Source organism: Daphnia carinata, chromosome 10 (genome assembly GCF_022539665.2).
Source record: "Daphnia carinata strain CSIRO-1 chromosome 10, CSIRO_AGI_Dcar_HiC_V3, whole genome shotgun sequence".
NCBI classification, from domain to species: domain Eukaryota; kingdom Metazoa; phylum Arthropoda; class Branchiopoda; order Diplostraca; family Daphniidae; genus Daphnia; species Daphnia carinata.
Window position 1 is genome coordinate 8,187,809 of NC_081340.1, and position 22,992 is coordinate 8,210,800.

Below are 22,992 nucleotides of genomic sequence, written 5' to 3' on the forward strand. Positions count from 1 at the left end.
GCGCACCACCATCAAAATACGAATCGGAATTTCTATTTGACGCATCTATTTAGTTTTTTCTTTTTATTATTCTCTTTTATTTGTACGAATCGCCAGAAATGTATTATATAAAAAGATATGGTCAACCCTTTTTCTTTTTTTTTCCTTGTGGCCGTTGTTGTGCGCGTGACACTACGATAAGAAGTTCATCCTTCCAAGTGATTTGAAAAATAAAATAAATTTACAGACTGCATGTCTTATTCTCTTCGTTAATCGTCCAATGGCGGCTCGAGGGAGGATTCGAAGCCGCGACCGGCCGACAAAAACGCGTGTAAACTTATTCAAAACTCTGTAGAAAAACAGCCGCCGCCGCCACGATCTGCTCCGCCGTGACTGAGCAAACCCTTTTTTTTTTTCCAAACAACACAAACCTATGTAGAACTGAAGAGGGGGGAAAGAAAAAAAAAAAAAATAAATCAAAATAAATAAAATGTAGGAAAGTAAATAGTAACGGAAAGAGATAGATGGAGATGGATGGATGGTGGGGAGAAAAAAAAAATTTAATAGAGAAAACGAACCCGTTTCTGACGTTTTCGTGAGAGGCGATTTGACGTGGCTGATCTCATAAAGGATGAAAGTTCAAGCGATAGATCGCAAAAGGCATTTCCCCTTTCGCCCTTTTTTTTTTTTTTTTTTTTTTTTTTCAGGCCCATCATCCGATGAACTCGTCCATGCACACCGTTAAAACATGCTCTAAGCCATTTATGCGCATTTTCTTGAAGCGGGCACAGGCAAAAGGGGGATATGTATTTCGAACGCGAGAAGGCAATGGAGGCCATGATGAAAAGGCCCGACTCTATTTTCTGAGTGTGTCTGTGTGTGTGTGTGTGTGTCAGATGTCTTGAGATGTAAAACGAAAAAGGGGAAAGAAAGAAAAAAAAAAAAGGAGAAAGAACTATCAACATTCCAACAAGTCAGAGCTAAAGGGAGTGAGTCACGTTTTCTTTTTCTCGTCTGGCCTTTGGTTTGCCTAATGCCTATGCATCCCCTTGTTCCCTCGCTCCATTGGTTTGCTCGATGAATGTATGTATGTGTACCTCCGGTAAATGTTAGGTGTGTTGTTCTTACGTTTGGCCATAAAGCCTCTATTGAGTTTAGCGTCTTTCAAGCAATCCTTGCTGCCTGCCTGCCTGCCTGCTCGCCTTTGCTTGTGCCTCTTTGCTCGCGCAGTCTCGCCCGCCTCCGGTTGCATATGAATGATGGCCTATTATTTTCACGATCACGACCGGTTTTACACAATGGCTTTAAACGAGCCCCTTCTTTTTTTTTTTCTTTCATTCTCCTCCCACCTTTTTTTTTTTTTCTGTATATATATACTTTTAAAAGTTTTGGCTTTTGCCCATTCCAGGGCACGATTTTTTTTTTTTTCTTTTAGTTTTCTTCTTCTTTGTTTTGGGTTGATTCGATTCACGTCATGCAGGTTTGAACGAACCGTCAGATGGCAGTCATAGTTCTTTCTCTGGTTGATAGATGGCGAATAAGAGACAAAAAGCGCGGTAGGGGGCTCTCAAGAAAAAAGGGGAGGAGCCATTGGCATGAGTTGGTTCAGTGTCCTGCGAGTGCGCCAAAGTCGATCAGTAGTTTTCGAGCAAGTGCCGAGTGCAAATGGCGTATGATGAGCCGGTGTTGAACGTGTGGTGCACATCGTTCGTGTCCGTCATCGACTCATTTCGTTTGTGTTTACAGCAACGACACGTTTGACAGGACAGCAATCAGGTGGTGGGGTGTCCGTACTCGAGTAGTGGTGTGTGTGTGTGTGTGTGTGTCTCTCTCTGTTTTGCCTTCGTCGATTGTTGGCCGAGTGAGCCATCGAAATCGGGGTGTCGTTTGTGTTGTGAGTGAGCGGCGTGGTGGTGGGGGGAAACGGGATCAAAGATGGCCGCAGCGCGGTGGACATCTCCGTCCCTGACGTCGGGCAAGAGTGAGAAATTCGAGCACACGAAACTGGACGAAACGACCGAGTCGTTGAGCTTGTTGTCCATTTTGCGGGCGTTCGATAGTCCGGTGACTGAAGAACGGGCCTGGGCCATCCTCTACCAGTCGGCCAAAACGGCCCTGCAGTGTTTCACTAGTGCCAATGCTGCTGCGTCGTCGAGTCATCACAACAACACGACAACGACCAACAGCACGACCAACATTCACAATCTAACGGATAACAGTGATCAAGTCAAGTGTGCCGTCGTCGGCGAAACGTCACAGCTTTGGATTCATCGAGATGGCCATGTTCATCCTCATTCGTTCCAGGTGGCCGCCGATTCCATCGAAGGTATGTTTGTCACCTGTCGTCTGCTTTTCTCCTCATTATTTATTCACAGAAACAGGAAATATCATTTTCTTTTTTCTTTTTTTTTTTTTTTTTTTGTGTGTTTGTCTTTCTTAAAATGCAGCTGAAAGGCGGACGGTAGCCGAGTGTCAATCACAGGTGAGACGATTCTTTTTTTTATGATTTGTTCCAGTATTTTCTCGTTTGTTATCGTTTTCTTCTGTTGGTTTCTTTCCCCATTCTTTGATCCCATTACTTGTCCGACATTCCACAAATACACACACACACACACAAGAGGAGATATGTAAATAAGACTATGCCACCATTTCGACCTTGGAGAGTAGCTGTTTTTGCCATTTGCTTTTGCCATGCAGTAAACTGGACAATCCTGAAATCGATTCGACCAAGAACGACGTTGGCCCAAGGTATCATGAACGATGGACGTTTGTGGGTGCCGTTTGAAACGCAACGAGACACGGCCACATTGTGAAATGCTTGAATGCTTCTCTCTCTTTCGTTCTGCCATGCTTCAAAACTGAAAGAAATATCGGACGGGGAGTGTTCCATCTTGATAGTCAATCTCCAAAAGAATTACGTAATTTTTCTTGTCCCCCCCCTTTTTTTTTCTAATTAAAAAACAAATAAATAATGGTGGGAGTTTAGTGTTACGCGTTTGTGTGTGTCTTGCTCGAGGCCCCAATGCTGCTGCCGGTTCGAATAGACACACACGTAACCTTTCATGACCCATGTGTATTGAAATCATTAGACCGTGGAAGAAAGAGAGAGAAAAAAAAAAAACGTTAATGATTCACAATTCTCAAGTATGGGATTGGGAATAGCGAATCGAAGATGCTCCGTGTTATTGCAATTTGCCCTCGTGTCGTCGTCGTTAAATGACGTGTTTAATGTTTCCTTCTTTCTCTTTCTGTGTGTGTGTGTGTGTGACCTCGGGAGTTGTCGGAAATGGCGTGTTTATTCCATTATTACATACTTGATTCACTCTTTCACCTTGACTACATTCTATTCTGGCGGCAAAACATTTTCATATCCATTTTGCTCTATTTGTTTTGTTACTTTTTCTTCTTATTTTTTGTTGTTGCATTGTTGCGCTCGTCTGACCTTGAATCATTTCTTATTCTTTTTTTTTTTTTTCTTTTTAAACGCAGTTGGTGTCGGGACTGGGCTGGGCTCTCTTCGAGGCGCTGGATTATGGCTGCAAACGGGAGGAGCAGAACGTCCTCAGTCCCGATCTGGAACAAATGATCGACTTTTTAACATCGGCAGGTAAGTTGTTTTTCGTTTATTTTCATCAACTTGGTCTGTCGAAACCACTCGGTGGACACCGGGACTTTTTTTTTTTTTTTTTTTTTTTATATATAAAGAGTTTGCGTCGTGCGTTCACTGTCCACCGGTATTTTTTCGTGGGGTAGGGGAGGGGTTTGCATTGTCTATTCAAACGTCACGTATTGCTGATACAAGATTTCGAAATGAAGACCTATTAGACGACTCGGACGATGTGTTCAGCCTCGTCCTATCTTTTTCCCGTTGTCGTTGTCGACATTTTTTGAAGTAAAACGGACATTGCAGGCGAGATAACAACCGAGGGGTTTTCCGCGCTTTTTTCTTTCCTTTTTTTTTTTTCGAATTTTCTGTTGGGTTTTGTTTTCGTTCAAGCTCGTGTGCCTAAATCCGTGGGCTGCGTGCCCGCCTTCTTCGTTCAGGAAGAACCACAAAAACTCAAATGGTCAGATGTGTTAGACAAAGAGGACGGGACTGGCCGGCCATAGGGAAAAGGAAAAAAAAAAAAGAGAGAGGTGGGCATTCATAAATGCGTACTGCAAAGAATGTCAATAAAAATGGAATGTTTTCTTGTTTGTTGTTGTTTTTTTTTTTTCGAGTGGGGGAGAGCAGCAGCGTCGAATGAAATTGTTTTGCATCTTTGTGCACGAATTTTTATGCGAGACGATGAGAGATAACCTTTTGACCGAAATGTTAATGAAGAAGACAAAGACAATGAAGCGTCTTTTTTTTTTTGTTTTGCCGATTTCTGACCGGACACGATGATGATGTTTTTTTTTTGTTTTTTGTCTTTTTTGCTGAGGGGAGGGTGGTCAAGCAAGAAGAATAAAAAAAAAAAAAAGGAAAGGGAAACGAATGGAATGACCACCTGTATAACCTCTCGGTCGGTCTTCTTTTCACCTGCTCGTCTAGTCTAGCTCGAGTGTAGTGGTGCGCAGATGGACGGGGCCTTTGGGCTTTGATCGTGTTGTGAACAAAGCCATATAAGGCTCTTAGCCGGACTCGCTTTGCTTAGCCCACCACCATCCATCCATTTTGCACCTGAATAGGAACGTGGTTGGGTTGCGAGTCCTGGCCATAGGACTTTTCGATAGAACAACAAAACGAAACAAAAATTTCGAAAAAAAAAAAAAAATAATAATAATTTAAGAGCTGGACGAAGGAGGCGGAGTTGTTGGGCCCCTCGCTTTTTCTTTCTCTTCTCTTTCACATTCCCTCGTGATGCATCTGTCTACCTTTTTCTTTCTTTCACCTATTCTCAGGTGGGAACGAGAAGACGACCCATCAGGTAGACGTCGTAGACACATTTTTTTTTTTTTTTTTTTTTTCCCTTTTCTTGAAAGAGAGTTCCGGATGTCTCAGCCGAAGATCGGGGGGGTTAAAAATGGGGAAAAAGAAAAAAGAAGAAGGGAAAGAAAGAAAGAAAAGAAATTGTTTAATACCATCGGAAAGGTCACGACGATACATCACGACGCTGCCGTCATCAGCCTCTTTTCTTTCGTTTTTTTTTTTTTTTTTTTTTTTTTTACTTTGTTCTTCAACTGATTTGCATAGGCTTCGTTTTCGATTGTGATCTCTTGGACGATTTGATGAGTTTCAACGTCGAACGCTTCGTCCGTTTCTTTTCTTCTCCCGAAAACGAGGGGGCGAGCAGACCTGAGCGCCGTTTCGCTCGGTTATCACCAACAAAACATCTACCCAATAAATAAAATAACCTCCCCCCCCCCCTTCCTTCCTTCAAAGGAAAAAAAAAAAATGAAAATAAAGGGAAAAAATGTTGAAGAAAAAGAGGAGGTGGAAACTGGGAAGGGAAATATATATATTAGATATCTTTGAAAAACGAATGTGTGTGTGTGTGTGTCAGGTGTGGTGTAAGAGATGGGGGGGGAGAGAGAGAGAGAAGACGAAGAAGAAAAAGAAAATTGTTGAGACGCAGATGGAAAAAAGAAAAAGAAAAATGAGAAGGAAATGTGTGTCCATTGTGGCCAGTGTGTAGAAAAAAAGAGACGCGGGCCGGGCCGGGAGGGGGAAGCGTGACCTACATTCCTCCTCTGCTTCTTCTTCGTCTTCTTCTTTCTCCAATGGGGCATAAAGGACCAACTCAGCTTTTTTTTTTTTTTTTTTCTTTCCCAAATTGTATTTTCCCTTCAAAGTTTTTGTGGTGGCCATCGGATGGAAAAAAAAAAAAGGGGCCGGAGAATGTCTGATGATGATGAAGAACAATTTGCCTGGCCTTGCAACGTATTAAAGCGAAACAAAAAAGATAATCCTCGTCATTAAAAAAAAAAAGAAAAGAAAAAGGGATAGATAATTTTTCCTTTTTGCTCACGACCGAAGTCGTACCTGGGGCTGCATTCAAATAGCGACGCCATTTCATGGTGGTGAATCGCCGTTTTTTTTTGGGGGGGGGGTTTTTGCGGGTTTCGGGACACGTGGCGTACCTGTTTGCTTTTGGCTGCGTGCGATTGCGCTCCCCCAAAACATTGGGCGCAATAGAATTTCAATCGATGACGCGGCCTCGCTAAGCAAAAAAAAAAAAAACCGTGCCGTTCTCTTGCGCGTGAAAGTGTTGACACGTTCCACTACCCTCTCCATTATCGGTTGTTATTTTTTGATTATTTCCTTCGTGTCTTTTCCTTTTTGTTTGTGGGGGGGGGGGGGGGAGAAAAAAGAAAAACCAAATGAAAAGAGAAAGTCTTGTGTGTCGGTGGACAACTTTCTCCAATTGGTTGGGCCGAAACCAAAAGAAAAATGAATACGACGATGAGGGAGAAAAGAGAGGAATTCTTTTGTGGTGACTTGGACGTGGTCGATGTGTTGGACACGCCGCTACTGGATCCTGTCCAACACGATCCGGCCACCCTGAGTAGCCGGGCCATTCGAGATTTGCATTGCGGAAGAAGAAGAAGAAGAAGAAGAAGAGGAAGATGATGGAGAATGGCGATGGCGCCTTGTAGTGTGTGACATAACACGACGACGAGGACGAAAGAACAAGACAGGGACGCACGCTGTTTTTCGCGACAAACATTTTTCGAAAGTTTCCATGTCAAACTGACGCAATGCAATATGGAAAGCCATGTCCGTAGTTGTGTTGTCTCGTTGTAATGGCCGGACCGTGTGCGTAGGTGTACGTCTCTCTCTCTCTCTCTCTCTGGCGTATTGATCGCACCAACTCTTGTTTATCTTTTCGAGGTCTTTCTCTCCTTCTCGTCAACGATGACGTCACCGTCGCCATTGTTTTTTACAACTCTATTGGCTCGTGCGGGACAATACGAACGTTTCCGCTTTACCTTGAATTGGATGATGTTACTCGTTTGACCGTCGTTTTATCGACTCTAGTCTAAAAAACAAAACAACACATTTCCAACCACAAATGTTTTTGTTCTTAAATGTTCCATTTTTTTTTTTTTTTTTGACGTAAACAGATACGGGCGAATGCCAATCGGCCGAGGACGAAGGCATCGAACAGGATTCCGGGGAAGTGGAAGAGTCTGCAGCGACGGCGAATGTCAGCGTCGAGACGACCTCCAACGCCTCCACCTCCTCGTCGGCTGCCGCTGCTGCTGCCGCCGCCACCATGACGTCATTGTCTCACGTCATGGATGTAAGTTGCTCTTTTCGTTTTCTTTTTTTCATATAGGCCATTTTTTTTCTTTTTTTTTTTTTGAAATGTCATGGGGAAGGTGCGTGACTGGAGCAGCGGGGCCAAAAGGGGTTTGATTGTTTGCCGACAAGCGCGTACATGGTCACTGTACACGAACGAAACAAACAGTAGTCGCTAAGAGGTGACATCAACTCGTTGCCAATGTTTTTGGTGTTGGGTCGACACGCGTTGCCCAATAGAAATTTGTGTTTATTTTCGCTGAAAATGATTAGCAACCAGAGTCGAAATGTCCGAATAGAAGCAAATGTTTGAGTGTACCCAAACGGGCGAACGAACGAAGGCGCGCGTTTTCGCTCTTTTCCGACATGGTCATGGTGGAGACGGGACAACCAAAACGGGCCAATTGCAAATGCCATTTTTTTTCCCCTTTCTTTCTTTCTTTGGTTTTTTTTTTTTTTTTTGATAAATCTGCCATGAAGATTTGCGCTTTGAGATTGTGGCCGCCTCCGCCATTGGCTAATTTATGTAAGCAATAGGAGCGTGAAAATGTTGCGGCTATCCATCACGCCTCTTTTGACCATACCACACACACACACACACACATGCACAAAATGGTGTGTGTATCGGGAGTCTCTTTGATTGCCAAAGGAGAAAGAAAAAATGCAAAAAAAAAAAAAAAACAAACAAAAAAAAACTAGACATTTTTGCGTGATCAGCGGATCGTGACCGACTCTCTCGACAGCCATGTTTCCCTCTCGGATTATGATTATTCTTTGGCTTAGAAAAGTAGTAAAAGATTTGTATAAGAAAAAAAAAAACGTGGGTCTATGTAGTAAAGAGGGGAAATTCATTTGTTTTAATGAAAAAAGAAATTGTTCAAAGTAGATTTGGATTTCGGGGGCCCTGCGGCAGCTGTGTACAAAGGAGGAGGGCACAATTCACTGTTTCAAATTGCCCGCCCGATCTTTTTTTTTTTTTTTTTTTTTTTTTTTTTTTGAAATGAGCGAATAAAAATGAAAATAGGAGCAAAGACGATGGAGCGTAGCGCGGCAATGACACGCATCGGCGGACAATGAGGAAACGGCCGTCAACATTTTACAAGTAGATAAGAAAAAGAAAGGATCAATCAAATTTCCGTCTTCTAATAGTGTTAAGAAGAAGAAGAAGAAGAAGAAGAAGAAGAAAAGAAGAAGAAGAAGAAGGTCGAAATGTTAAAATGGGCCACCACGTTCTTTACAAATTCTTTTCATAAAAAAAAATCATAAAAATGGCCGGCTAGGGCAGGCCTCAGAGGCTATTCCCAGTGTCAACACGAATTCAACAATCAAAAAGTCGGTCGAGTTTTCTCTCTCTTTCTTTCTCCCCCTATTTTATTTTTTTTTATCGTTTAAAAAATAAAAATTCCTTTTCCATGTTTTGTTCTCAATTCTCGGGAAATGGTCCCGGAACTGGACCCCTACGTGCGTCTTCAATAGACGTGAATGGATTGTCGTTGTCCTTTATCTGATGCCAGAAGGCGTCATCATCAAAAAGAATACCTTATGAGAGTTTGACCAGTTCAAATTGCAATCGTCGTTGCTGTTTCGTTTCTTTTCTTTTCTCGAAAAAAAAAACAAACAAAACAAAGAAAGAAAGTCTCAAAAAAAAAAAAAGGGAAAAATAAAAGAAAACGAGGGAAAGATGAATCGAAAAATGCCACCACCCGCTGACGGGTTGGCCACTTGGTTCATCTGTTGGCGTCCACCTGATGAAGCCTTTCGGTGGGTGGTCATTATCTTTGATGATGTCGATAGCTGCAGGCAAGGACGGACAGGTTTGTGTGTGTGTGTCTCATTTCGGGCCGGCCAAACTATCGGCTTCCTTGCTTTCCAAATAGTTTTGTTCTTGAAAGAGTTGCCCTCGTGAGTCAATCTGAAATGCGGAAACTACTTTGCTTGCCTAAGCCAAACGTGAAAAAAAAAAACGAAAGTTTTAAATTATTATTATTATTATTTCTTGAACATTTGGAAACTGTCAAGGTAGGCGCTATCATCTCATCTCAGCTGTTTGGAGCTGTTGTCAGTATCCGCTTGACCCAACATGCACCTATGATTTGCATACGATTTTGCTTCTCCGCCAATAGCCAAAAACGGCCATGGCGGAGTAGAGAAAACAAAACAAAACAAAACTCAAAATGAAATGAAATGTTTGATGGCGTTATCTGATCTCCCGGCGACGGTTTTTCGTTGCTTTCTCTTCCGAGTCTCGTCCGTCCATCGATCTGTCCGTTCGTTCATTGCGGAAATGGATCTGGCCGAACGCTTTGGCAGACGTAAAGATATGCCAAAAAGGCAAAGAGAAGCCCCACCGTTGAAATGCGCCAAGAGATAGACTTTCCTCGTTTTACATCATCCCAAAAGGAAGGTGGAGACAAGATGAAGAGAAACCAAAGGGTAACCGATACAATATCATCATCATCTTTTTTTTAATTCCCTAATTTGTGAAGGCCACAATCGTTTGTTCCGTTTGCTCGATCGTTATCAATGAAACTCCGGCTGATGGCCGTCGCGTTCGCTTACAAGATCCGCCTTTTTTTTTTTTTTTTTTTTTTTTTTTTTTCTTTCCTTCCTTTCATTCACATCAAGGCAAAAAGATGAAAATGAATGTGGAAGGTGCGTGTGTAACTACACAGGGGGGGGGGGGAGTGAAATGACGACGAGTTCAAAAGTGTAACAGGTGTCTTTCTGAATAATTCGGAGGAGGAGAAATTCTACCAGCATGATGGTCTAACAAGCGTTTGAAAGAAGAGAGTGTCCATCTAAAGGATAGAAACAGTTGAGACGTTGATGCACAGATGTTGGCTGTTGGGGTTCAAGTGCGTTGCTCTTTCCCACTGTTCTGCCCGTCATTTACTTTCATCTTTTCAAGGAGTTGTCCCTTTTTTTATTTTTTTTTTTTTTTTTTCTCGTGTGTGTTATGAATAACTCGAAATTGGGAAAGAAAGAAAGGAAGATTGGGATCAGGAGCAAGGAGCAGCTGTTTGTACATTCTTTGTCGACGCTCGTCCATCATCTCGTTCGTGCATCGTGTGTCTGCTTCGTACAGCCTCCCGCTGTTTCTCCTAATGCGGACGATATCATTTCTTTTCTGGCTCATGTTTGGACAATTGGACGCTACTTTTTTCTAATGCGAACAAACTCGTTTTTCTTCTTATTTTTTTTTTTATTTTTTTTTTTTTTTTCGTTTATTTTTTTTTTTTTTTTTTTATGTGTGTTTGAAAAGAAATGTGTTGGAATGCGTCATGTTGTTGATGATGTTGACATTCTTTTATTTTTTCTCTCCCTTTTTTTTTTTTTTTTTTACCGGATTCCATGTTTGCGTGTGTGCCGCGTTGCAGCGGTGTCGCATGCAAATCAGCAGCACGGCCTCCTCCGTCCAGGCGGACGCCCACTTCAAAGCCGTTTGCCGCGCCCTCGTCGCCGAAACGCTCGAATTTTCAGATTTCCTCGTCAAAGTCTCTTCAGGTAAGCATTTTTTTTTTTCTTCTTCTTCTTCTTCTTCTTATTGTATTTAAAGAAAGAAAGAAAAAAAAAAGAAGGCCGACATCATCATCTCTCAGTGTCCTCCTTCTTTTGCAATTGTTCTCTATTCATTCTCGTTGTTGTTTAATTCGTGTGTGTGTGTGTGTGTGTACTGCTTTGATGAGTTGACCTCAAAACTAAGCAAATCTGTTTCATTTCTTTTATGTTCGTGTCGCTTTTTGGATTGGCCTTTTTTTTTTTTTTTTTTCTGGGACGCAACAGCACCCGAAGATTGGCGGGAGTTACGAAACAACAAGTCAGAAACGCATTCACAGGAGCTGACGGAACTCCATTTGGCCGACTGGGTAAGTCGCCCCCATCCTCCCTTTTTTTTTGTTTGTTTTTTGTTCTTGTTTTCAAGGTGTGTTTACCTTTGCCAATCACCTGACGTGTCTTTCGTTCTTTTCAAGCTCATTTCTCTTCAGTTTGTGCTAAGGCCGTCGCACAACGACTGTCTGTGCCCTACGAAAAGCAAACACGTTCAAGCGGGAATTTAATTTGTTTTTAAATATAGAAAAAAGAAAAAGGAGAGTAGGGAAGGGGGGAAAAAAAATGATTGGCCAGAGAGACAGAAAGTAATAAAAGGTTGCGAGCGTCTCACGCGCGCCGCGGGAGCGTGTGGATGCGGTTAACCTTTTGGCTGTGTCAAAGGCCCGCACAAAGAAGAAGCTTTACCCTTTTAGGTGTGTGTGTGTGTGTGTGTGTGTGTGTGTGTGTGTGTGGGGGGGGGGGGTTAGTAATGAAAGAAGGTCTTGTGAAACAGTTTTTCTTTAGCCAAGAGGCAAGTCGATCGAATAGAAAAAAACAAAAAAGAACAAGAGAACAGAAATATGAGGGAGATCTTTTGGGGTTGACATTTGACATTTAACCTCGCACCTAACAGAAGATGACCTTGCGTCGTAGAGTAGGAAATTCAAACGGGGGAAATCGTCACCGGTGTTTTCTTGGCTGCGACATCAACGTACAATCGGGCAAAAAAAAAAAAAAAATAAAAAAGAAAGAGAATCGTAATGATTATTATTAATATTCGAGTCGTGTGTGTGTGTGTGTATTGTGAGAAAGGAAAGAAAAAAAAAAAAGAAATGGACTAGCGTGGCGTGCATTGCCTTATTGTTACGCACCGAGCAGAGGGAGGAAGGTGGAGGGGAGAAGGCCATTGAACCTCGTCGTCTCATTCTCTCGCCGATGATGTCACTAAATAAATTCTGAAAAATTCTAAAATGAAATGGAAAAAAAAAACAAAACAAAAACGAATGTGTGTGTGTGTTTGGTCGGTCGGATCTGTAGAACGGCCTGAAAAGAAGAGCGAGGGATAAAGGGAGGGTTGGCAATGGCCGGAAAAGGGTGGAGTTGGTTAGGTCACGCTGGGGTCGTATCCACCAAACGAATGTAACTACCTTTCCCTTCTAAAAAAAAACAAAAAAAAAAAAAAAACTGTTACCATGATGACTGGCTTGATTCTCTCCCCCTCTCTGCTCGTTCATCTCCTTTGTTATCGTTGCTGCCGCTCTCACTCAATTGAACACAGCGCACACGAGAAATGGGGGGGGGGAAATCCGATTCGAACCCGTTTCTCTCAAGTGGCCCGAGAATTGTTCCGTCTCCTCTTAATTCTCCCACTTTTTCTTTTTTTCTTTTTTTTTTTATTCTTGTCGGCCGTTGGTGTTTTATGGGCATCTTCTTTTATGGTTATTGAAATGGATATTCAATAGGGCGAGGGTGGGAGGTCCGTTGTCGGCAAAAAGTCAGGATGGAGAGGCGGAAGGGGAGAAACGACGTGGGCAGAGAGGAATGTCCTTCTCAGGTGCTGCATCACCAAAAGCATCAAAAAAGAAAAGAAGAGCCGAGCCACATCGATCTTTGTAGTGTAGTTGTAGCTGGAACAAGGCAGTAAAGAAAGGGCATCTGCCGGCCACTCTCCAACGGGATGCCATCATCTTCCACATCCAAGTGTGGCGCTGGCCTTTTGTTCTTCATCTTTTTTTCGATTTTTCTTTCTCATTTTTTATCGCCCTCTCTCTCTCTCCCCCAACCCCCACACACATTCACATGAAAAGTCACCGGGAAAGATGGAGAGAATCAAAGAGCTCACATCATCCATCAAACCGGAAGCGGCAAAAGATTCCAAAGAGAGAAGGGCCAACATCAGCTCCAGCCAGTGAATACGAGAAAGAGATAACAACACACCTTTTTTTTTTTGAATTTTTTTTTTTTTTTCCCCTTTTTTTATTTGGAATTATTTCGGATGGGGGGAGAATATTTTTTTTTTTTTTTTTTTTTTCTTTTTCCTTATTTTGACTATTCATATCCGGAATTTTTATTTTGTTTTTTCCCCTTTGTCTCTCTGCTATGCGTGAGCAGAGATTTGAATAGCGACCCGCGTGATTCATCTCTCATGTCTGATTTGAATAGAAACCCCCCCCCCCCAAAAAAAAAAAAAAAAAAAAATTGCGTTTGAAAGAAAGGAAAGAGCAGACGACATTAAATGTGAGGCAGTCGGGCCGGCCGTCCGTCGTCCCGAAAATAGAAGTGGGTGTGATAATGGAAACAAATGTGCTCGTTTCATCTTTCACGTTTGGAGTTTGAGAATCGGTTGAAATGGCAAAGGCGGTGATGTCACGTCCCGAGAATAGAAATGATACGGTCACATTGCCCGCGGGACACGTGCAAAAGTCAATCAATTATAAAAGCGATCTTCAAAAAAAAAAAAAACCAAAAAAAAAAAAACAAACAAGAAAGTAAATGTTTTTCTAACTGGTGATTTGTTGTTTTGCACGCGTGGTGCTGCGTGACAGGCGAAATTGTGGGTGCAGGTGATCCGTCAGCTGCGCAACGGCGTGAAACTGAAAGCGTCCGGCGTCGGCGAGAGTGCCCGCAAGCCCATCGAATACGAACTGACGCCCTACGAGATGATGATGGACGACATCCGATCCAGGCGCTACAAATTGCGCCAGGTCATGGTGGACGGAACGATTCCGCCCCGCGTCAAGAAAGACGCGCACGCCGTCATCCTAGAATTCATCCGATCTCGTCCGCCTCTTCGCAAGGTGAGCTTCAACTCAGACTTGATTGCAAACGCTTTGTCTTGTGTGTGCGTCATCCATTTGCATTTGTTTTTTGTTTTTTTTTTTTTTTTTTCTAAATTTGAAAACATTTCGTCTTAGGCGTCTGAGAGGAAATTGCGGCCGCTGGCTCGTCGCGTTTCCACTCCGGTCGAGTTGCTCATGGAATCGATCCGTCAACACGATTCCAAGGAATTGAGACCCACTCGATGCCTGCTGGTCAATCGAACAGGTAAAAACTTGAACAAGACAAACATGCGAGCCATGCAATACGTCCAAACACTTGCTTCAGGGCCATACTTTTTATTTTGGGGGGGAGATGTTGCGCCGCCAGTTATAGGAATAACACCATCTGCTTAAAAAAAAAAAAAAAAAAAAAAAAAAAAACAATCACGAAATCATAAACAAAAAAAAAACAAAAAAAAAATTCAGTAGTAAGTAGAAGTAGGAGTAGTAGACGGACACGGATGAACGAATGCAGCTGCATGCACGCCGGAAGGGCGATGCTTGTCGTCATTGTTTATGACGACACGCCAAACAGCAAATTTCCGAAAAAAAAAAAAATAATAAAAGGGGCAGTGTGAAAGGAGCGCATCGAAAAAAACAAAACAAAACAAATTGAATCAAGTAGAAAAGAAAATCTGGCAAGGTGATGATCGTCCAGTGAAAGGATATCAACGCAACTCATGCGAGCCTCTTGTGTATTTTCTGCGGTCTTTCGAAACAAGTAGGTGGCTGACATGTTAATTAGGCCGAGATGTTACGATCGTTACGAGACCTTGGCAGAAAACATCCACTGGAATGAAACAAAAACTGGCGGGAAAGATGGCGATGGAGCGTAGCTAGCGGACCGTTAACGGCGTGAGACTTGTAGAGAAAGTGGCCCGTCCATATCAGTCGTCATAATAATTACATGCAATACAAAAAAAAAAAAAATAAATAAATAAATGAAAGAAAAGAAAAGCGTGATGTGGCTGCCGGGGTTTTCTCTGCTCCTGCCTCCCGTTTTCTTCTCTCTCTCTCGCGCTCTCGATGGCAAATCAAAAAAAAAAAAAAAACTGAAAGAAAACGAAGAAAGAGAGACGCAGATGTTGGGATTTCTCTGGCGCTCGAATGCCACTCGAAAGTAGGTTACCACTCGCAGCTGCTCGTTGGAGGTAGCTCCTTTTGTTTCGAATTGCAGCCGCAATTTTTTTTTTTTTTTTTTTTTTTCCTTTTCCGACTCACGAACACGACACTTTTCCTATCCCGCGTTTTTCTTTTTCTGATTCTTTTTTTGTTTTTTTCCGCCCTGCATTGAGACCAGTCGACTTTTCCTCTGCTTGCAGTGCGGTCGCCCCCGATCTTTGGCAAATCTCGTTCGCCAAACGATTTTTTTCTCTTTTGCGATTCTCGAAGAGAAAAAAAATAAAAAATAGGAGTTGACGTGAAAAGAGTCGATGATGGATGAGCATCTCGCTCATCTCGAACTGGAGCCAGGTTTTTTTTTTTTTTTCGTTTTTCTTCATCCTCCTTTATTTTGCGCGCTCCTCTTTGAATAGCCAATCGAAACGAAATGAATCGTGTCGTTTTTGTATTTTTTTTTTTTTGATTTTGTCTTAGAAAATGTGACGGCGACGATCTCGACGACAACGAAACGAAAACTATTGAAAGCCGATCATTTGCACGACGAGCTGGAAGAAGACGAAGATTTGGAACTGCCTCCTCCATCTCCTCCGCGACGCTACGACTACATGGTCGACCCTTTTGCCTCCTGTTCCAGGTCCGAGTCGTCCACTCCCTTGAACTCGAAAACGGACGCCAGGATTCATCTCCATCGCGGTACACATGTCTTTTTAGTTTTCTTGTTTTTGTTTTTTTTTGTTTGTTTTTTTTTTGAAATTCATTTGATTGTGAATCAAAAAAAAAAAAAAAAAATGAAACGAAATTAGAACGAGACGAATCGCCGTCGAGGAGGCACAGTCTGACCGTCCTGCCTCCGCCTCTGACGAGGACCGCCAGCAATCCATTCCTCAAGAGGCAATCGATGAACGCGCATCTCAATTCGCACGTGCGACAGGGCGCCGACCCTCGCATGACGTTGAATCCGGCCAACTTGTCCAGTACGTTTTTCTTCCATCTCTCTTTCTCTTTCTCGCTGTCAAAAAATGCGCCTGACCATCTAATAACCAATTGAATAATGCGTTGTTGCCAATGAAATAATGTCAGGTGATCAGCCTGGATCTCTGCCGTGTTCGGGCCCGTCCTCGTCGACGTCGTCGTCCTCAGCGTCGCTCCATTCGCCGCCAGGTTCGCCGACCAGCGCCGGCCACCTGCAAGAAGATTTCGTCCGTTCCAAAGAATTCCAACAGGTTGTCCAAGGCAAACTGGTCACCTTGGAAGAGCTGGTCCACATGAGACGGGTCTTGACGGCCGCTTCGCTCGACAACCTGCCTTTAGACTCGTCGATCAAGGATGACGTCGTCAACGGAAAGGTTCGCTTCCTTTTTTGTTTTTGGTTTTCATTTCCGCCTTTTAAAAATTTGAAAAAAAAAAAAAAAGACTGAACGTGACCATTTCTCACTTGAAAAAAAAAAAAAAAAAACAAAACAAAAAAAGGTTTGTTTCGTCTGTCGAAAAACTCGCTTCTCCGTCTTCGGCTCGTGGTGGCACAATTGCAAACTGTGCCGGCGGACCGTGTGCACGAAATGCTGCATGAAGGTGAGTGCCCTGTCCAATTGCGACATGTACGTCAATGCGAAACGGCAGGCCGCCAATGACACGTCGATTTCTCTTTTGCCTTCGTCTGTGTGGCAGATGAGGATCCCGTCTGACCAGTTCGACACGGTCGACGTGTCGCAAGTGTCGTGGTACGGCGCCAACGCCGCCGACAAACTGGAACAATCGTCGCCCGTCGTCGTCTCTTCGTCGTCGCTCTTCTCGTCGTTCCAGTTGAAATTGCCGCAGTTTCGCATCCGCTCGCCCAACGGCGGCACCACCACCACCACCACCGACGGCTGCGAGAGTTCGGAATCGACGCCGACGTCGCCAGTGCTCAACCGTCGTGGCTCGGAGCGACGCAAACAGACGCTGGCCCAGCCTCCGCAGAAGTTCCTGCACCAGGCCTTGTCGCGCCACCAATCTTTATCGACCAACAACACTCCCGCCAGGTTAGTTTCTCTTTTTCTTGTTCTCATTTTTTATTTTTTGGTTTTTTTTTTTTTTTTTTTTTTTTTTTTCCTCTTCCTTTTGCGGGACGGGAAAAGGGGGGGGGGATTTCACATGGGGGATGACAAATCGGGATGACGACGGCCAGCCCGTGAACGGCTGTGAAAGGGTTTTTTGCCTCTGAATTCGGATGCGGCCGTTCTTCTTCCTTTATTGATTTTTTTTTTTTTTTGTTGTTGTTGTTGTTGTTGTTCTTTTTTTTTTCCGGCTGTTTATAGAAAGCCGGTGTCGGCGCAAGCGTCTGTCTGTACGTCGCATCAGCCGGCCAATAAGAGATCGTCGTCGTCAGGTAGCGACTGCTACGTCTGCAGGGATTGTCAGACGTTGATTGAGAATATCATCTACAATCCTGTTCACACGGTGACCCATTGTGAACGGCCTTCTATTCACGTCTCGCTTCCCTGAGCTTTTCGTCTTACTTTTTTTTTTTTTCTTCTTCCATACATTCTTCCAATCCCTAAACAGCTTACACATACAGTACATACATACATACATACATGCATGCATACACACACACCTACACACAGAGTACACCTACACATACACAACAGTTGATCGAAATCGATGGGACGACGACCAAAACAAAAGAAACGAAAAAAAAAAAAAAAATTCTCTTCCTCATTCCGGTGCTTTTTCGTTGCGGGAGGGGTTTTCTAACAAAACTTGATGAAACGAAAAAAATTGAAATATAAAAAAAAAAAAAAAAAAAAAAAGAAAAAAAAAAAAAAAAAAATCGACAAAATCATACAATTATAACGCACAGCGCGCGCTAGTCAAGCTCTAAGAAAACAAAATTCCAACTGTACGACAACAATTGATACTTGCAACATTCTCAACCAAGACGAAGGTACACACTCACATCAACAATCACACCACACGATCAATGAAAAAAGGCCAACTATATGCTGTTCTAACGCCCTTTTTACCTAAACGCAATGGAACAAATCTTATATTCACAGCTTTTCAAAAATAACAAAAAGAAGAGAAAAAAAAACAAAACAAAACAAAAAACATTCTTGTACAAAATTCGTTGTTGATTGTATCCAACCAACAAAGCATTCCTCTTCTGTTTCTACCCTCGTGTCCTTTACAAACGAATTATGCATCCCCCTACCCCCCGTTTTCTCATCGAGTGGCTGCCGCTTTTTTTTTTTTTTTTTTTTTTTTGAAGAAAATTTTAAATGTCTGCTTTTTTTTTTGGAATAAAAAAAAAAAAAAAAGGGAAATGCATAAAAAGATAAGAAGAAACATTTCGGTACGGCAGCTCGGTCCTTACATTTTTTTTTTTTGTTTGTTTCTTTTTTTTTTTTTTTTTTGTATGTGTCTCTCCCCCTCCTCTGCATCATTCATCATGTCTTAATGTATATTTGCGAGCCTCCTAGGAAATATACACACGTACGTGTCTCGAAAATGATTCAGAAAAAGGAAAAAAAAGATCAGGATGGAACGAAAAATTTCTGGCGTCTTATTTGGTTTCCCACGTTCTGCGAGTGACACTTTGATGGCTCATTCTCGTATTTATTTTTAGTTTGCCACCTTAGTCTGCCAAAAAAAAAAAAAAAAAAAAAAAAAAAAAAAAAGTACCGTAACGTCAACTGTTGGCTGGCCCTCTCGGCACTCGAAAAGCCATCCAGCCCACACCGCCAATAAACTGCCGTCGGTGCCAACCTAAAGTGTCAGCCACCTTTTCTTCGCGTTCGCCCATCAAGAAAAAAGCATTTTTTTTTTTAATGAACCGACACCCGCTCCTCCCCCTCGTCGTCGTGTCGTGTCGTCAACTGTGAACCATTTTTTGCTGATTCACTTCACTCGCCCCGCCAGCCCGTAAGCAAATGTTCCATCTTCGTTCATCAATTTCTTCTTTTTTTTTTTTCTTTTGAAATTTTTTCTTAGTGGATGTGACGTGTGTTGCAGCAAGCAGCAGTTCAACGCGTTCTCCAGAGAAATAGTGTGTACACGTCGCAGCAAAGATGAAATGGTTTTCCTACTGCCTTTCTACCACCTCTCCGTTTTCCCCCGGATGTTGATAATCAAAGGTTGTATAGGACCGTGGAAAAATAGCCCCAAGGATGGAGCAGTAGGTCACGACCCCCACGGCCTCTTTCATTTTTCCCGTATTTCTTTGTTGTTTAATTTGGTTATTTCTTTTTTTTTTTTTGTTTTTTTTTTTTTTCTTTACGAGATAGCTTCCGCTGTTTGAATGATCAAAGTAGTCCTCTAGATCAATGTCCCCAAACAATCAAAAGAAGCGAGTCATGATAAATGTCGAACATGTCATGATGCGCCAGGGCACGTCTTTCTCTTCTCTACAGCCATACAGGAACAACAGGTATCTGATTACATTGAAAAATGGGCAATAGTTTTTCCCACTCATCTCTCGCTTGTTATTTTTTTTTTTTTTTTCTATTCCGCTGTCGAGGAAACGAGAAAAACACGGTCGCGATCTACTATTTAAGCGTGCACGCTGATGTAAGAAGACTTGCCTCTTATCTATGCATCGGCTGGGAAAAACGGTGAGAACCCCCGTTGGGTGTATTTAGTGTAGCATTACCCAACTAGAGAGAAGTAAAGAAGAAGAGCCGGAAGACTTGGCTTTAAGGTGACCATCACGCGAGCGAACGAGGCCGTCTCCGTGAGCCGTTATTAACTCAAGTGCCGGATAAGGTGTATACTACTTACGAAGAAGAAGAAGAAGAAAGAAGCCCTCCTTCTTTTTCCGTGCGCGTACGCACGGCCTGCTGTTGCTTTATTTCCTTATTTAGGCGCAGAGCGGATGGCTAATATGGGCCGATGGAATGTGTCGATCGGCAGCAAGCGCCTACTAAACAGCAGCGCATGTAACACACGTCGTCGCCACTGTTATCAATCAATTGGATAGGCCAACGCTTTGCATCGAAAATCTCGAGAAAAAAAAAAGAAAATAGAAGACGATCAACGCCCATATTGGGCAGCAACGATAAGAAGAAAATGCATTTCTCTGCCGCGTCATTCGCTTTTCTGATGCATGTCGGTCGTGCACGGCGACCGAAGACTGTGCCCGTCGGCTGCATCCCGCGCCCGCCTCATGTTTCTCGCCTCTCGCCTACCAAGAGTGATTATACAGCTATACACAATGCGTGTGGGCCTCTTTCTTCGATTGTTTACTCTCTCACGGACCACGCCAAACCGGGATCTCCTCGAAAAAAAAGAAAAAGAAAAACAAAAAGCAGCGCCACGTTACAATCGAAACCGTATTTATTATTTTTTTTTTTTTTCTTGTTTTCGGGCCGCGGAGAATCAGAAATTAACGGCCTTCTTCCATCGGCAACTGCCCCTCCTTACATTTACCCCTATCCAACTTATCTCTAAAAGGACAAAAAAAGAAAAAAAACAAAAAAACTCGACGTAATGAGGATGCCACTGCTTCTCTTGGCCGCAATCATGGGTGACAGCAATCAGCTAAACGAAAGCTTTTTCAATAGACGCTACCTGCCTCGTCCCCTTTTTGAACGTCAACCACCGTAACTGTTATTGTGTTCACTGGTTGAAAAAAGGCATTCATCTCCACTCTTTTCATTCTGCCAGGAGGAGACTATTAAAAAAAAAAAAAAAAAGAACCGACGTATAAAAACGCCCAGTGAATTAAAAGAAAAAACTTGATGTTGGTTCACTTGGAAAAAAAAAAATGTGGGGTTATTCGCGACGACAGAAGCCGAATCAAAGACTTAAGAAAGATGCATAAAACTGTACATCTTTCACGGCGAATGGATTCCAGCACCTGATTGGTGCAACTGCACACACCGGTGCACATCCACACTGCATTCAGCCAGAGTCAAATGATTCATGCATCGCCGACAAACTTATCCCGCTCGTTCGCTTTCAAAGTCAACCATCCGCAAACCATTAGCCAGCGACGGGTATCATCAAAAAAGAAAGAGGCAAATGACAAACAATCTCTTAAACCGAGATGGACTGCTGGCGAATTTTCAATTGTATAGTATATTTTTTCTTTTTAAAAGATTTTTCCGTTTTTTTATCCTTTTACCATTTTTGAAAAGAGAGTCGTCGATGTCATCTCAAATGTACGGGATTAGTGTAAGGCACGAATTTTCAACTGAAGCCAAAAAGCTTTATCGCATTGATAGTCGTGGCCATAGCCACTTCTTCCACGGGTCGTTTCATATAAGCAGCAATCATTTCCACAATCACAGGTAGGGAGCACGGCTCGTTGCGCTGGAAGGTGCAGTAGCGATTCAAGAACGACAGCGACCTGTATAAAATCAGAAATAAAAACTCCTTTATTAACATCTTTTAGACATTCAATACGCCATTTGCCAGTATTTTTTTGTTTTTTACGAGACCTGTCGCTCAGGGCTTGTTTGATGTTGGCTGGGATTTTGGATCCACGCACGTTCGGATACATAAACGGAGCATCCGTTTCGATTAGTAATCGATCGAGAGGGATCAGTCCTTTTTCGAGGATCGATCGCACTCCGTCATCTGACTTGTCTTTCCACAGGAAACCTTAGCCGAAATAAACGAATATAAATAACCGTTTTTGACTTGCACGCCTTTTTGCAACACGTGTTGAGTCGACAAACCTGTCAGTCCGATGTACAGCCCCATTTCTAAATATTTCAACGCTTGGGCGGTTGTTCCGGTAAAACAGTGAAGCACTGCCGGGGGCATGCGATCCTTGAACTTTTCCAGAATCCTCACCATATCGTCGTGGGCGTCACGTTCGTGAAGAAACAACGGTTTGCCAACATCACAAGCCAGCTGAACCTGCTTCTCAAACACTTCCATTTGTACATCCTGAGGTGAGAAGTTGCGATTGAAATCCAAACCACACTCCCCTACAGCAACACATTCTGGGTTGCTAGCCAACTCCTTTATGATGTCATAGCAGTCATCTGTCCAAGTTTTGGCATCATGAGGGTGCACACCTGTAAATTAAATCAGCCATCAGTATTTGGATCTCATACGTGTGGAACACACTTTAAATGTGACACGTAAACAGAAACCCACCAGCCGACGAATAGAGCATTCCAGGGTACAGCCTAGTTAGCCGTAAGGCTTCCTTGCTGCACTGCACTGAAGCCCCTGTCACCATTATTTTCTTAACACCTGTACTACAAATTACATTAATACATTACAAATGTTGCAAAATCTGTCAAAAAAGACCTGCATCTTTCGCTCTCTCCACCACTGAATCCAGATCTCGAGAGTATTTTGAGTTTGTAAGGTTTGCACCAATATCCACAAGGAGGTAGCTGGATGCTACTTCATCTTCAATTTGTTTAATCTTAAGTTCAGATATGCCATCTGCAGTTTTTTCCGGGTTATTTCCAGATTTTGTTTTGCTGTCTGCCATACTGCTTTTTCCTAAATGGCCTTTCCCAGTGCTGACAAAACACGGCAGCAGCTCTAGGTTTGCTTCACAACTTCTGATGGACCTTAATAGTGAGGATGATCTTAACAACAACATCTTAATCAAATAACTTAAGAACAAGGCTTCCTGAAACAATGATATTAGAAACACAATTTAATTACCTCTTTCTGAAATGAAGGTCACTATCAAAATAAGATGACGACTTTTTAATGTTGAATTTGGCAAATCTTGATTCTTTTAGCACATTTAACACAACATGACATCACTACTCAAGTGACAAGACAAATCTATTTTTAAACGGATGTGAGTTGCCGGAATAGCCACAGATCAGAACGTCCTAGTGTTTACATTTGAGCCGACAAAACCGGTAGGAGTTTGTGGCCACCTCTGAAAGTGTAGAAAAAACATTACAAAATTAAAATAAAATATATTTAATAAAAAAATTTTTCAGTTTTTTTTTTTCGCGGAATTTTCTGAACATAAAAAAGTCCATACAAATAAAAATCATATTGAACCAATTTGGCAAGCTCTTCATTCAGTGACTGGAGCACTTCAGCACCACACGTGTTTTGAAATGCTTCTCAGAA

General features: G+C 42.6%; 2 protein-coding genes across 3 annotated transcripts; one reads left to right on the top strand and one right to left on the bottom strand.

Moving 5' to 3' along the window:
- Positions 1-1,602: 1,602 nt before the first annotated feature.
- On the top strand, positions 1,603-18,429 carry LOC130701468 (protein spire homolog 1-like). The gene is made up of 14 exons (XM_057523449.2): positions 1,603-2,305; positions 2,427-2,461; positions 3,469-3,586; positions 7,027-7,205; positions 10,582-10,708; positions 10,988-11,070; positions 13,561-13,812; positions 13,930-14,059; positions 15,430-15,648; positions 15,759-15,929; positions 16,036-16,301; positions 16,426-16,527; positions 16,624-16,976; positions 17,253-18,429. The coding sequence occupies exons 1-14, from the start codon at positions 1,915-1,917 to the stop codon at positions 17,437-17,439; spliced, it is 2,613 nt and encodes an 870-aa protein (XP_057379432.1). The 5' UTR covers positions 1,603-1,914; the 3' UTR covers positions 17,440-18,429.
- A 2,591-nt stretch (positions 18,430-21,020) lies between these two features.
- Positions 21,021-22,782, bottom strand: LOC130701441 (3'-5' ssDNA/RNA exonuclease TatD-like). Of its 2 annotated transcripts, none has more exons than XM_057523422.2 (6): positions 22,567-22,782; positions 22,198-22,469; positions 22,042-22,140; positions 21,615-21,959; positions 21,375-21,537; positions 21,021-21,283 (listed from the first exon to the last, which is right to left on the bottom strand). In XM_057523422.2, exons 2-6 carry the CDS (start codon positions 22,385-22,387, stop codon positions 21,124-21,126), a joined length of 957 nt encoding a protein of 318 aa, XP_057379405.1. In that variant the 5' UTR covers positions 22,388-22,469; positions 22,567-22,782; the 3' UTR covers positions 21,021-21,123. The 2 variants fall into 2 exon arrangements, with proteins under 2 accessions (XP_057379405.1, XP_057379406.1); XM_057523423.2 differs by having other exon boundaries at positions 22,198-22,487.
- Between the last annotated feature and the right edge of the window lie 210 nt (positions 22,783-22,992).